At 40.6% G+C, this 15,153-nt stretch overlaps 2 protein-coding genes across 3 annotated transcripts; one reads left to right on the forward strand and one right to left on the reverse strand.

Moving 5' to 3' along the window:
• Positions 1–605: 605 nt before the first annotated feature.
• On the reverse strand, positions 606–4,986 carry dhrs12lb (dehydrogenase/reductase (SDR family) member 12-like b). Its single transcript, XM_080726563.1, has 10 exons — positions 4,861–4,986; positions 3,796–3,929; positions 3,453–3,535; positions 2,781–2,876; positions 2,587–2,668; positions 2,450–2,511; positions 2,113–2,217; positions 1,788–1,878; positions 1,526–1,663; positions 606–1,152 (listed from the first exon to the last, which is right to left on the reverse strand). Exons 1-10 carry the CDS (start codon positions 4,935–4,937, stop codon positions 983–985), a joined length of 1,038 nt encoding a protein of 345 aa, XP_080582689.1. The 5' UTR covers positions 4,938–4,986; the 3' UTR covers positions 606–982.
• A 715-nt stretch (positions 4,987–5,701) lies between these two features.
• LOC308284565 (AP-1 complex subunit sigma-3-like) lies at positions 5,702–13,724 on the forward strand. 2 transcript variants are annotated; one of them, XM_080725223.1, is made up of 6 exons: positions 5,702–5,842; positions 9,256–9,434; positions 9,825–9,933; positions 10,516–10,653; positions 13,079–13,146; positions 13,570–13,724. In XM_080725223.1, the coding sequence occupies exons 1-5, from the start codon at positions 5,840–5,842 to the stop codon at positions 13,124–13,126; spliced, it is 477 nt and encodes a 158-aa protein (XP_080581349.1). In that variant the 5' UTR covers positions 5,702–5,839; the 3' UTR covers positions 13,127–13,146; positions 13,570–13,724. The 2 variants fall into 2 exon arrangements, with proteins under 2 accessions (XP_080581349.1, XP_080581350.1); XM_080725224.1 differs by lacking the exon at positions 13,079–13,146.
• Positions 13,725–15,153: the final 1,429 nt, after the last annotated feature.

The raw sequence follows: 15,153 nt of genomic DNA on the forward strand, positions 1-15,153 counted from the left end.
GCCGCGGATGTGACTAAAGCCGGAGTTGTACTTGGTTGCACATCGTGTCGCACACCGAAAATGGATACACAAGCTCACAATGCGATGTGTTGTGAGGTTGTAGTAGTATTTTTGGTGCTCGACACCCGCTTGAAACCAAGTCAGTCTGACTTATTAAATGGCTTGGAGAGCATTGGTCGGAGGTTAGGCTGTGTAAGGTGAAAAGCTAAATGATTAATAGTTAGGAACCAAATAGACCGTTACGGGTCTGTAACTCCCAACAGTGTACATGGAAGGAAATTGCTTCCATGTATACACTGTCGGAGTTAAATTAAACAGGATTTCACAGTGCACATTGGGTTCCCAGAGATGAACACATATTCCAAACGGGGTCCGTGGCCTAATGCATATTAAACCATTTAGGCCTAGAATTAGATGGATTCAAAAGACACTTATAGAATCGGGTCAAAATTCTAATGGTCACGACTTTTCAAAAATAGCAGATCTACGAGCTCGCAGCGCGGCACTCGGTGCCGCGCTGTGAGCTTGTATATCTGCTATTTTTCAATAGTTAAAGCATAAAATAATGATACACAAAATGTGTACCCGTTCTAAATGGGTTAAACCCGGGTCCTTGAAATGAAATCTTTTGAGAAACCCTTCTAGAATACCATGGATACCAATGAATAATCAGGCTGTTAAGTATGACATCATTTTGTAGGCAGAGGAGAATTTCTGCCCCCAGTTTCCGTGAATCTTTTTACTATTTACACATTTTTCTTCTCTTTGTTGTTGAAAGGAAAGTGTTAGAATTATACTTTAGTCGTTGTTTTTGTCTCGGATCTGTTGAAATAGCGAGGGACAGAAAATGCTCTGGGGGCAGAGTTCTCCTCTGCCTACAAAATGATGTCACGGCTTAAAAGCCCTGAGGACCAATGTCAAATGTATCTTGACTACGGTTAAAATGTGTTTCACGTCACATCATGATATAAATCACACTTGGCTACATTTGAGGTGTAGCCAAAGTCAAATCCAGGCCATCACTGGCTTGTGTATCAGCTTGACACCGGGCTACATCGGCCAGCTTTTCCAACTGGGCCATGAAGTTGTGGATCTCTTCAGTAGAACTGTTGGTCCAAGCCAGCGGCAGGTGGGTTGGAACAGCCTGTCGATCTGGAAAACACAGGCATGCAGTCTGTATAACTGATATGAAAGCAGTTGGACAGCAGTGTACAGCTGATATGGACATTACAGGTCAGAGCTGGTCAGTGTTCAGGGACTGCAGGGGATCCATTTCACTATATGTTGTGTAGTAGAAGTCGGCGTGATTAGAAAAACAAGTTTTCACTACTCTCTACAAACAGGTGCTATATGATATGGAAACATGTATGACAATGGAAGCTACTGTATGTCCCACAGACATTTTACTAAATCAAAGGATCCAGGGTTTGAAAAGTTCTAGATCCCCATATATGAATAGCATTGAAAAGGTGGCCTTTCAGGCGTCTAGTATACTAAAGAAGTGGTCCGATTTCATATGACCCACCTTGATAGAACTGTCCACTGGGGGTTATGGCTGCAACCCTAGCTAATGCCAACCACACTACAGTATCGGCTCCCTGCTCTGCAGTGCGCAGACGGCCCCCCATCTTCTGGTGGAACTGGGGCATGGATGTAGAAACCGCTACACGTACAAGGGAGTAAATCAGGAGATGGGACACTTATTGGTATGTGTGTGTGTGTGTGTGTGTGTGTGTGTGTGTGTACGTTTATTATAATTAACGATTGTGAATCAAAGGAAATAGTACCTGGTGTATCAACCCAGCCAGGGTGCATGGCAGAAAAGTGGATGGCAGGGTTGGCTTTGGCCCACTGCTCTGTCAGCACCACCTGCTGTCTCTGGGAGCAAAGAGCACGTTATCACCACAGACAGCCACCAACTCAATATCATTCTATATCATACCCTATTCTGTGGTTGCAACATTATTTTAATAACTTTAAATTATATAGTCAGTGTGGAAAGTTGACACAAACCCAAAGATTTCAATATTAATGTCATTTTTCATATTGAGCTAATTCCCTTATCACCACTTCTCTATAATAACATGTATCAGTATCACACTTCTTCAGTACCTTGTTCTGAGCATAGACCATGGTGGTATCAAAGTATCCCCTCGTTGACTGGAGGTCATCCGTTTTGAGCTTCTGGACCAGCATGCCCCCTGATGACACCGTAATCTGACAAGCATGCAGGGAGAAAAGCAGTGAGAGGATAGAGAATCCTCGCTGCAAAGCAAACAAACGTGGCATTATACCGTCTCGTTGATGCAGATGAGAAGATTGTGTGTGTGTGTGTGTGTGTGTGTGTGAGAGAGAGAGAGTGAGAGAGAAAATGAACCCACCACCCATGAGAAGATGGTGTGTGTGTGTGCGTGCGTGCGTGTGAGAGAGAGAGAGAAAATGAACCCACCACCCTCGGATCGTGGCTCTTCTCTATAAGTGGTATAAGGCTCTGGGTGAGGACATACACGCCTGAAGGGAATGGAGAAATAAGTCAAATTCTATACAAAACAAGCAGGTTGTGCCAACTGAAAGTAGAGACTTTACCTAGAGTGTTGGTCGCAAAGTTCTTCTCTAATCCTTCAGAATTCACCTCTCGCTTGTTTACCATACACCCTGCATTGTTTATCTGACACACACAACGCACAAACAATGAACATTAACAAATAACAACAAAGGCATTGTAAAGATGGATTTTCTAGTAGTAGAGTAAAGGGGTCAAGGGAATAGCTGAAGCCTACCAAAACGTTCAAGGATGAATATTGCTTCTTGAAGGCCTCTGCAAACTCCCATACCTTGAATGTCTCTGACATGTCCAGAATATGCACATGTACCTCCTGGAGAAACGAGATCAAATAATCATCACTGTCTATTTCAGGGGTGTCCAATGTGAGGCCCGGGGGCCAAATGTGGCCCGATGACACAAGTTATACAGCCCGCAGGTTCATTCCTAAATTGTATTATAAACTGCCCGCCAGCACCGTCAAACAATAATATTGTATAGTATAATTTGTCAGGATTCCTTGTTCCCTGTTGTCTCATTCTGAAGGGGTCAAAGAAAGGCTATTTTGTTGTATTCTTTACCTTGCACGCCTGGTTACATTTGGTAATGTGAGTTATTTGTGTTTTGTTCAGAGCACACACCTGACAAAAGACCATTGATATTAAATATTGATGATGATAGTTAAATAACATTTGTAATTGCGATGGATATGCATGTACCGTGTGTGACTTTGTTATGGTCCGACCGAAAGTACATTTTGCCAGGAGATATAGTTGGCCCTTGGGTGTTTTAATATTTTCTAATGTGGCCCCTTTGAAAAATGTTTGGACATCCCTGATCTATTTTTTTCTCCAAGCAATAATTCACTGTATTTTCCTTCTGCTTAATTCTCACTCATTCACTCACTCACTGTGTTCCCAGACTCGCTGACAATGTCCGCCCTGGCTGCCTCAGCTGTGTCTTTGTTCCTACATACCATATGGACCGTGCCACCTGGAAACAAAGTAGGAGACGTGTTTGTTTATTCTTTACACAAGGATTAAGTGCTCTACCCTCATAATAACAACTCATAAACTGGGTGCTGAATTACACAATAAAGTCCAAGAGACTTTATTGTGTAATTTTGTGCAATAATAAAAAACTATTATTGGGAATGTTGTCCTGGTCTTTGGTTGTCCTGGTCTATTCTTTACAGAAGCAATGACAGCAACACAGCGTTCTGGCATTATCATGTACATACATATTCATTGCACCTTTCTTTGCTATGGCCATGGCAGTTGCTTTGCCAATTCCGCTGTTGGCTCCAGTGATCATGAAGGACCTTCCCACCACGGATACATCTAGGTCCTGGGCCACAAAGCTTTTAGACGCTATCTCATATCCATTTCTGTGGGCACACAAAGACCGTAAACCAATATGTTTGTGCCTCAAAGCTTGAAAAAATGTTTTTATGTAGTAACTATGAACTTAATGATCACAGACGGGATTATTGTTTAAAACCACCTATAGCCTACATTGGTTCACAAAGTGGAGCCAGGGGACCCCCAGGGGTCCTTAGGGAGGTTCCAGGGGGTCTCTGGCAAAAGTAGTTAACATAAACCATAAACATTTAACCATGCCACTTTATCCATTTATATGTTGGCTATTAAAAAATAGATCTACACGCTTGTACATCTGCAATTTTTGAAAATATTTTATTTTTTAAAAACATACATGGTAAATCTTCTCTTCTGGGGGTCTCAATTTAGGGGTCCTTGACTTGAATGACCACTAACCTAGTATAGGCTATAGTTTTTCATTCTCCAGAATTGAGCTCTCATAAAATGTATCAGCTATTGATGTGACTGTAACACTGATGACTAGGCACTTCATCTGACAGTGGACCTATTGTATTAGTGAAAAGGCGTTGTGTGTGTGTGTGTGTGTGTGTGTGTGTGTGTGTGTGTGTGTGTGTGTGTGTGTGTGTGTGTGTGTGTGTGTGTGTGTGTGTGTGTGTGCACGCGCGCGCGTGTGTGCGTGCGTGCGTGTGTGTGTGTGTGTGTGTGTGTGTGTGTGTGTGTGTGTGTGTGTGTGTGTCTTGATGCCAAGTAGGCTTCTGTACAGTGCTGCTAGCCTGCTCAGAACATTTGCTATTCTTTTACAAGGGCATATTGATAATTTAGGCCAATAGTTCCCATTTTCAAAAATGAAATAACTTAAAAACGAGATTGTTGTACAAAATCACGAGCACATCTTAAAGTTGTCCAGTTGTAGAAAGTAAAAAATAAAATAGACTATCAAACAAACAAAAATATAAATGCATAGAAATTGTGACTGACCTGGAGTATTCGTGGATTCCTTTCAAAAACCACATGACATTGCGATATTGAGACATTTTGCTTTCCAAAATGTCCATGATATGTGAAATCCCTGAAGAGGTCTTTCTTTCACAGTGTGGACACGGTGGTGTGTGGGCAGTGGGGGTGACCATCAGATCAGCTTGCAGTTCACCAGTAGGCTAACCATTGTGGGTGAGATTGGTATCACATGAAGACCCGACTGCTCCCTGCCGACGTGCACTGGAATAACAGTGAGATTTACAGTAGGCTATAACTCATGATTAATCTACCACCAACTGGGAACCTTATTTGGGCTGCTATAGTTCTTTCATTCATCACGATTGTGGACTGTGTGTGGGTCAATCATATTTAACACTTTGTTTTAAATTAACAAGTCAATGTGCCTAAATTAGCAGAGAAAGGTAAATGGGAATATTACAACATTAAGCTTAGAGGTTATAACATAGGCCTAATGGGCATAAACATTAAACACTAGGCATCATCAAATAATATTTGTGTCTTAATAGGCTGTGCCTCTCTCTTAGACCTAAGAAGGCACCTAAAAACTACAAAATCTGTTCTCTGATTTGCTAAATTGGATAGGCCTATTTAGGCAATTTAGTTTAGACGGCTTATTTAAATTTTTTGAAAGACAAAAGTTCAATTTAAAAATTAAAAGAAAAGAGTGTTTTTTTTGTTTTGCTTTTTTTTGCTTCATCAATAAAACAAATCAATGACCAATCCAGGAGTTAAGCGCTAGTGACGCCTCCATGGGCTCCAGTGGAGTGGAGAGCAGGAGGGAGGAGTTTACACAAACTTGTACATTGGAGCTGACTCTGCAGGGCAACGCTCACTATGTCACTGTGGTTGACCCAGCAGAACGGGACTATTTGACCCGTAACCCGTTGTAAGGGTTGGAGACAGTGTTTCATTATTATCTGGCTGTAATATAACTTGTAGAGATCGGCCCGGTGTCAAAATGGTGAGTTGATGTCTCTTTGTTAGGTGATTCTTTTGCTTGACTTACTTTATGATCAGTCTTTGTTGTCGGTGACAATACTGTGCTCACCTGTATGGCGTTGACAGGTAGGCTATCCACTAGCCTTGTAGCCTAAACAGTGGCATACTAACTACATAGATATTAGTATACACATAGCTATTGATGCTTCTCGTGTACTGTCTGTATGATGGATTGTGCCATATCTGCATTAAGATGCATTGTTGTGTGTTTTTGTGTTCTGTACACTGTATTCATTTAAGCTACAGTCAGTCGGAAGTAACAGGTGTATATTTCCTGACTGTAGAACAGGTTGAGTCACTTTCCAGCCAGCATGCCCTAGTGGCAGTTTGATGCTTTACCAGATCATTTGCCTACCAGGCTGATACCAAAGTGGTTGAAAAAGTACTCACAATGTTTTACTTAAGTAAAAGTATCAATACTGCAAAGTAGAAATACTCTCTGTTACTTGTAAAAGTCTGGATTTCAAAATTGTATTGAGTAAAAGTACAAAATATTGGTATAAAATGTACTTAAAGTACCCAAAGAAATTAGGTACTCATTATGCAGAATGTCCCATTTCACAAGTTTTCAAATCTATTAAAACTTTGTTTAAAAACTTGTATAAAAGATCTTTTGAAAATAGCAGATCTACAGGCGGCTCACAATGTGACGCATTGGGAGCTTGTAAATCGGTTATTTTCAAATGGAGGAAATGTATTTAGGGCTGAAGTGGCTAATGTATGTTATACTAATCAAAATCTACAAAGTAGTTGGCTAACTATAGTTCAAATAAATGCAGTGGAATAAAGGTACAGTGGAGTAAAAGTACAATATAGTGTAGTGGGTAGAAGTAAAAGTATTGGAAAATATAAATACTCAAGCACAAATACCTCAAAAAGTACAGTAATTATTAAGTAAACATACTTAGTTACTTTACACCATTGCTGATACAGGATATAGCTGCCTGCAGCATCACCATTGTCATCTATCTGTGATGGGGGCTCTGTCATTGTGTTGTGTTTTCTACCATAATAATAAACCTATTGGGGCAAGAGTATAAGACTGAACTGCCCACAGAAAGATGCTATTATTATCATGTTTAAATTATGTTGTTGTCTGGGATATTTGACCGATATCTCCAATTTTCTGCAGTTGAACAGGTCTAAGAAAACTCATCATTAAATGAACACACTCAATTAAACAACTGACATGAACTCACTGTGTCACTGAATCGCTTGCATTATATTTTGATCATCTCAGGGCTCTCTAATGTCAACAATGAGAGGAAGAGCTGAGGGAAGCCTTACGGAAGTTGTGTGGCAGCGGTTGCTAATGTAGAGCCTCTGTTTTGACATGTAGCTCAACAAAGCTAGGAAACCCACTCTTTAAACACTGTAACGCGACTCCTCCTCACCTCTATTGAAAATGGAAAAGGAAACGCCACACATTTCCCTCAGTCTTCCACTGACCACGTCTGATATTTTTCCCTCTAACCCCCCACTCCCCTCCCCTGTTTCTTTGTCTTGTCGCTCTGCTCTGAGAAGTTATTCGTTAATGAACTGTACACACCAACGATAAAGACCCCCCTCTTTTCACCCCAGGGGGGAGAGAGTTAATAATGGCCCGTAGAACAACTGACTCACACTCAGGCCCTGTGTGTGTGTGTGTGTGTGTGTGAGTGTGCATGCGCGCGTGCACGTGCATGTCTGTCTGTCTTCGTGCAGACACATACATTACCCCCTTGTTTCTAACTAATAATAAATGCATCCCCCACTCCCTGGTTCCCTCATCTCATCTGCGGTCCCTTTTCGCTCCGCTGACCATGTGACGTCTCCTTTCGTCAGATTCACCTTATGTCTGACCTCACGTACATACTCTGCACCTGCTGGTTCATGTACCAGTACAGTGGTACATGGGCATAAATAGTACATGTAGGTAGTTAATGTGACTTTGATTTTTGCCTCTCATCTTCTTCTTTTCTTTTGTCTTTCTGAAAACAACATTTAATGTCACCCACTTCTTTACACCTGTAAAGCTGTGATGCAGGGGTCATCAATGTGTCCGTGGCAAAGACTTGGTCGTGGCACATTTTTTATTTGTTTTTTTACACACCATTTTATAAGACCCAATTACTGAATGTCAAGCCTCCAGTTATAACACTATGGCATCTTAGGAGTCCAACTAGTACTAGTGGTTCTCAATTCACCCTTTGTCAGCCTTCTGGTTGGTCCCTGACTGACCAACCAGCAGGCTCTTTCTTCCTTGTCCTGTCCTGGTTCCGCCTTTTTTATGTTGAATTTGCTAAAACATCATTTTTGGAGAAATAAAAACACTTAAAAACCTGCCCAGTCACTATACTGAACCCGAGAGCCGAGGCTCTTGTTTACTGAAACCAAGTTTAAAATGAGAATTGAATACACAAAATAACAATAAGAAGCAACTGAATTTTAATGGTAGTGGATGGATCGAAAGGACTTTTGTCCCACCAAGACACAGCAACCAATGGGTGCGTATGGACAACTGGAAGGACTTGACAAAGGGTGAACTGTTTTATTTGCAAAAGACCCCCTTAACTCTGAGAGGGTAAAAATGGAACCAAATGGACCCTTATATTTGGTTCCATTTGTACACTCTCAGTTACAGACCTGTCATTCAGGGCTATCTCTTTATGTGTTTCTGAACTTCTGGTAAAAATATGTCTACTCATTTTGCATGTCCATGGCAAAATTTGATTTTTTACAAAAATGTCCGCCACAAGCCAGCATGGCGATGACCCCTGCAGTGATGTGACAATAAAGTCGTCCCGATTTAACACATTAGAAGAACGGGTACACATTTTGTGTATCATTATTTTATGCTTTAACTATTGAAAAATAGCAGATATACAAGCTCACAGCGCGGCACCGAGTGCCGCGCTGCGAGCTTGTAGATCTGCTATTTTTGAAAAATCGTGAAAATTATAATTTTGACCCGTTTCTATAATCAGCAATATGGTCAGCCATAGTCAAAGAAAAGGTCCTTTTCACTGAAATGGAGCTCAGTTAGTCTGTTCTTGAGAGACTACTACGTCAGTGGTTCTCAAACCTTTTCATGTGAAGGACCCCCAAAATTATATGTATTTTGAGACCCCATCTCAAAATATTTAGTTCCAGGGACCCCCAAGAAGCAAAATTTGAGTTACAAACGTTCGCTTTGAAAATACATGTATTCAAATATTTTCACACATTTCTACGACTTTTTCCAAAAATAGCAGATCTACAAGCTCGCAGCGCGGCACTCGGTGCCGCGCTGTGAGCTTGTATATCTGCTATTTTTCACTGGTTAAAGCATTCAATAATCCCAGGCCTAAATGGGTTAATAACCACGCGTCTGATTCCCGATGCGCTTCTTCCCAGATGCGCTTCTTGCTGCTGTTCAGTCGCCAGGGGAGGCTGCGGCTCCAGAAGTGGTTCACGCCCACACCGGAGCGCGAGAAGAAGAAGATCATCAGGGACATGACGGCCCTGGTGCTGGCCAGGAAGCCTCGCTCCTGTAACTTCCTGCACTGGAAGGACCTGAAGGTTGTTTACAAGAGGCGAGTACTGACTCCCCCTTACATACTGACACGCACGCACGCACGCACGCACGCACGCACGCACGCACACACACACACACACACACACACACACACAGCTTTATTGGCATGAGAAAACATACATTTACGTTGCCAAAGCAAGCGTCAAAATATAATTAAAACTGTTGAAAATGGGGAACATAATATATACAGGTGGAGGTGGTACAGCATTGTGTAAACAGAGCTACGGGTATGTCACATTGGGTCGGTACGTAAAAGTATCAATACTGCCACGCAGATCTACTTTCAGTCCCAAATTCAAAATGTACAAAAGTATTGGCAAATTTGGCATCTGCCTTATACCAGTACACAAGGAACCAACAAGGAACCATGTGTCCTCCATCTCTCCAGGTATGCTAGCTTGTATTTCTGCCTGGCTCTGGAGGACCAGGAGAATGAGCTGTTAGGTCTGGAGGTGCTGCATCGATACGTGGAGCTGCTGGACAAATACTTTGGCAATGTAAGTTTTCCCCCCATATAGAGCCTGACCATTTAGGCCTGATAAATAACTAAAAAATGTCTTCTAAATCCTACCACTTTTTTTCTGAAAAATGTTTCTATGATCCGTGGTGCTCCAACTTTTTAATGTCAACTCAACTGTGAGCTTGTATATCTGCTATTTTTTTAAGAGTTAAGGCATAAAATAATGGTTAAAGGGGTGAAAAACGTAACAAAGATACGTTCCCGGTCTTAATGGGTTAAAAAGAGTTCCAATATACAATTCTGTGATAGGCTTGTGATCAGTATAAGCAGGTATCAGCTGTTTTTGGTTGGATGGATTTATCTACTAGGAGCTACAGTGTGCGAACTTCCCTTCCTTTCCTCCTATATTGGTCGGACACAAAGGTTTACCTACTTTTTTATATGCCATACTTTGAATCCTATTGTTGTCGATTTAGTAATATATTGTACACTTTTTATATGTGACTGTTTTGTAAAACTCGATAATAAAATGTACATTACTATTCACAGTACATGCATAGTGTGCAGTATGTTGTCTGTTGCTTCTCCCTGAGTCATCATTCGCCATACCTCCACTCAGGTGTGTGAGCTGGACTTAATATTTAACTTTGAGAAGGCCTACTTTATCCTGGACGAGTTCCTGATGGGAGGGGAGATCCAGGAGACCTCCAAACAGATCGTGGCCCGCTCCATCGAGGCCTCGGACATGCTGCAGGAGGTACACATGAAATGCATGCACAGACTGCACGCCTGCCATGCACACATTCACACACACATGCATGTCTGGGTACGTGCTTGGGCGCGTATGGATATTCCGATGTCCCGTTGTTTCGAGGCCCCAGTAGTCTGATGCTAACCTGCCGACGCGGGTGAACACTAACCTGCCGACGCTGGTGAACGCTAACCTGCCGACATTGGTGAATGCTAACCCAAAGCCTAAACCCTAACATTAACCCTAAACCTAACCCTTACCGGACTACTGGGACATCCAAACAACAGGCCATCGAAATATCGAGATTTTGCCACATACTCAACTAGACATTAGTATTTGTGTAATAAGTGGTATTATTAAGTAAGAATTATATATATATATACGTAATAATACAGTGCCAAACGACTTTTAGATCAACTTTCTCACTATGGACTTCCCTGCCAGACGACTTTTGGCGACTTTTACTTAGAAAAAAAAACAAACAAAAAAAATTTTTTTTTTGATTTTTTAAAATAAAATAAAAAAAGATTTTTTTGGACCCCATTAAATCTAGTAAACATGATTTCAATCGCGATTTTGCATGTTCCACCCCCCATACAACCCCATCTTTCATACAGGGCAGCCATCTTTGCTTACATAATGTAAAACATAATGGCTATTATCTCAAGAATGCCTGAACGGATTTCCAATCTTTTTTTTTTGTTTGAAAGCTGTGAACAGCCTGCACAAACATGGTGCATGATCTGTGCATGGGCGTGCATGATCTGTGCACTATAAATTACATGGGAGTCTATGGAGATTTTATGGCAATAATGCCACTCGAGGGCATATTTAATTGGCAGTAACTGAGTTAACAGCCATAATATCGTGGCTGTCGGGCAGAAACCCCTTATCTCCATATATATATTTTTTTCATAAATGAATGCCCTACTTGATCATAGTACAGTGTTACACAAAGTTATCCAAAATAGCAGATCTACAAGCTCAAAGCACTTGTTTTGAGCTTGTGGATCTGCGGTCTAATAAAAATAAATATAAAAACAAATTTGATTTTGCATAGCTTTGATTGTACGGAGGCTCTCTTTGTTCATCTGGCTTCATTTTGACTCCCAACACCTGAGCAGTGTGTTTTTCACCATTAGTTTGAATTTGAATCCTGAAAAGTAGGATAAGTAGGATTCCACCCGACAGAGACAATGAGCTACATTTCCGTCCATGCCTTACCTCTTATCCCTAAACTTCTTTGCATTTTTTTACTATTTTGAAAAATATTTTAAGATACTTCAAATAGCCAATCTACATCGACACGTTGTGAGCTTGTAGATCAGCTATTTGAAATATTTAAAGATGTTTTTCAAAATAGTAAAACATTGCATGGCATGGAAAATAGAGCCCAATATGTGTGCGTGTGTGTGCATTTATATTTTATTGTGTATATACGTGAAATAAAACATACATACTGTACTGTATACTGTATATACTGTATCTTCATTATAATAATTAATGCTTCCACTTTGCCTCCTCGTGAAGACTTTGTCTTTTTGTGTTTGAGTGTGAGCATGATGGATTGCAAATGCTGCCCACAAGTCGGTGTCATAATGAGTCCAATTAACAACAGTGGCGGTGCTGATTCCCCTGGTTTCTCTTCTTTTTTTTGTCAGTGCGAGCTAATAGACTTGTTTGGATGACCCTAATCGGCAGGGAGTAGGGACTACTATTTATTAATAGAACCCCCTCTCTCTGTCTCTGGGCGTTTTGTCTGTATTGTTGTCTCACTTTACCTCCTCTCTCTCTCTGCACCAATGTTAATGCGAGTGAGAGACAGATCTCCCTGAAACTTTTAGTAGCTTTTAGACTTTCTGATACTTTCTACTCTCTTAATATACACTTATATATATGTATGTATATATAGTGTATATAGTGTTTATTTTAAGAGTGGTAATACTGGGTCTGTTGTACCTCGCCCCCTTGTGCTTTTGAGGTAAAGAGATGTCTCGGCCCTGCTTTACTTGGTCTGATACTTTCTACGCTCTTAATATACACTTGCTATATAACAGGGGTCTTCAACATTTCAGGCCAAGGATCCCTTAGTTGAGAAAGAGATGAAGCAGGGACCCCCACAACCTTAGGAGAAAAAAAAGGTTCCTATCACACAAAGATTTGGAGGACCCCCTTCAGTAACTCTGAGGACCTCCTAGGGGTCCCAGACCCCCTGTTGAAGACCCTTGATATATAGGGTTTATTGAGTGGTAATATTGGGTCTGTTACTAGGTCTGTTGTACCAACCCCCCTCCCTCCCAATGTGCTTCTGAGGTAAAGAGGTGTCTTGAGCCTTGCGATGTAGAGTTAATGTGTAGTGTATTAGCCTCCCATTCATTTTAATGTGTAGTGTATTAGCCTCCCATTCATTTTTCCACCATTATCACAACAGGATGACAATGACAACAGTGAATGGTATGAGGTGGAGCTGTTTGGATGACCTTGAATATGGACAGAAAGGTTAGAAGCTGTGCTTGTGTGTTAGTTACAAAAAACAAAACATTTGTCAGTGCTCTCTCTGCATTCAATAATGTCTGCAGACATGTGTGACTGTGTGTATATCGCTGATGTCGGGTGGAAACCTTGTATGTCTAAACCGTTTTTATAAATAGTGAAAATAGACGATATATAAGCACACAACGCCTTGCACCACAAGGTTTTGTGTGCTTGTAGATCTGCTATCTTCACTCGTTTTGTGCAATAGTCTTATATGATGAGGCAGGGCTTTAATTTATGAAGAAACGTGCAAATTTGAAACAAGGTTTCTGCCGGACAGTGACGATGTATAGCTTGGGAAATGTTCTTGTTGTTTTTTCTTCCCACCCTTGGATTAGGAAACAGAACACTTAATTCTTTGTTTTCTGTGCTCTTTTTTCCTCCTAGACCATGGAGGAGTATATGAGCAAACCTGCATTCTGAGGCTCGCAGAAAGAGGACGTTGACGCCAGGAAAGAAAATAACGCAGCAGGGATGAGTCATAGAAGCTCTGAATAATGGAAAACGGGTTCTACTTTTGTCCAGCTGAACTTTTAACCAAACCCCCCCCAAAAAAAGGAAACGTGTGCTCATTTGCCTGTCTGGAGCATTGCTGTCACTTTAAATGCAACTTGTGATTTGAATATTTATTCATAGTTCTGTCAAAATGAAGGAAATAGAATGAAGCTTAAAGGACAAATTTCGTTTTTTACTACAATGGTTCATATTTTAGATTGTAATTAAAGAATATAAAAGATGAGTGTTAAAATTATTTCATTTACTTTCTATTGTTTTAGAGATTCTTATTTCAGTGGTTGGGGCATGCGTACAAGTGGCTAAATATGTCATTTTACACAGAATAAGCCCATTCCCAAGATACAACGCTACCTTTCATGGTTGGATGTGACTTAAGGGGGCTAGAAGTATTACTGTAAATAGTAATAAAGAAACTGCTGGCTTATTGTGTCTAAAAAGACATATTTAGCCACTTGTACGCATGCCCCACATTTTAGCACAGTAAACGCGATAAAACAATAGAACGAAGCAAATGAAAACATTTTAACACTCACTTTTACTTTTCTCTAATTACAATCTAAAATATGAAACCTTGTAAAAAAAACAAGTTGTCCTTTAATATGACACTACAGATCAGAATCAATGAAGTAGTTACTGCAGATCAGGGACATAATCAAGAAGGGCATTTAGATTTATAGTCATGTTGATTTTTATATTTTAATATAAATATTGTATTTAAGATGTATTGGAAGTGTAGATATGCTCATTTGTTTTTGCTTTTTAGATGTGGATGATGTTTTTCATAAACTTGAAGGACCATTGACCTTTATGCGGTTAGTGTTGGGAGTGGATATAGTTTTATATACTAGTAGGCTATACAAAATGTAATTTCTGAATTTGCAGCAAATGATTAAAATGTATTTTGATAAATATTTTTTTGACTTTTTGATATTTATTTTATTGCATTCCTTTGTTTATCACTATGATCTATCAAATTGCTGAAATACACTGAAATACACTGACTGCATGCATATAATTCATTTAACCATGAAAGTTCCAAATGGACCTCAGTTAAATGAACAATACCTTAGCCCAGGGTTCCCCAATTAGTTTTCCCCAAGGGCCAAATTATGTCTAGGGTACCAAGCCGAGGGCCACAACATTGCAGGGGGCGGAGGTGGCGTTCCCGCTACTCCAGCGAAAGTTCAGATATCGTCGTTGTCGGTGAAAATCTTGTATGTCCAAAACCGTTCGTTTTGCATTTATCATTTTAAAAATGATTTAAAACACAACTCTCTCACAACGCCTCGCACCCCGCGAGGCCTTGTGTGCTTGTAGATCGGCTGTTTTCACTACTTTTGTGCAACTGCCTTGTTTGATGAAGCAGAGCTTTACCTTGCGAAATAACGTACACATTTTGAGATACGGGTTTTCCACCCGACAATGACGATATACTAGTGTTGTTGCTGCTCTTAT

The sequence above is a fragment of the Nannobrachium achirus genome (genome assembly GCF_963921795.1).
Source record: "Nannobrachium achirus genome assembly, chromosome: 5".
Lineage (NCBI taxonomy): Eukaryota > Metazoa > Chordata > Actinopteri > Myctophiformes > Myctophidae > Nannobrachium > Nannobrachium achirus.

Coding starts and splice junctions, on each gene's coding strand:
- dhrs12lb (XM_080726563.1), bottom strand. CDS start 4,937: ATGGACATTTTGGAAAGCAAAATGTCTCAATATCGCAATGTCATGTGG. Junction 2,877..3,452: donor TCAGCGAGTCTGGGAACACA/GTGAGTGAGTGA, acceptor TCGTTTCTCCAG/GAGGTACATGTGCATATTCT. Junction 2,512..2,586: donor CTTTGCGACCAACACTCTAG/GTAAAGTCTCTA, acceptor CATTCCCTTCAG/GCGTGTATGTCCTCACCCAG.
- LOC308284565 (XM_080725223.1), top strand. Junction 9,435..9,824: donor CTGAAGGTTGTTTACAAGAG/GCGAGTACTGAC, acceptor CCATCTCTCCAG/GTATGCTAGCTTGTATTTCT. Junction 9,934..10,515: donor TGGACAAATACTTTGGCAAT/GTAAGTTTTCCC, acceptor ACCTCCACTCAG/GTGTGTGAGCTGGACTTAAT.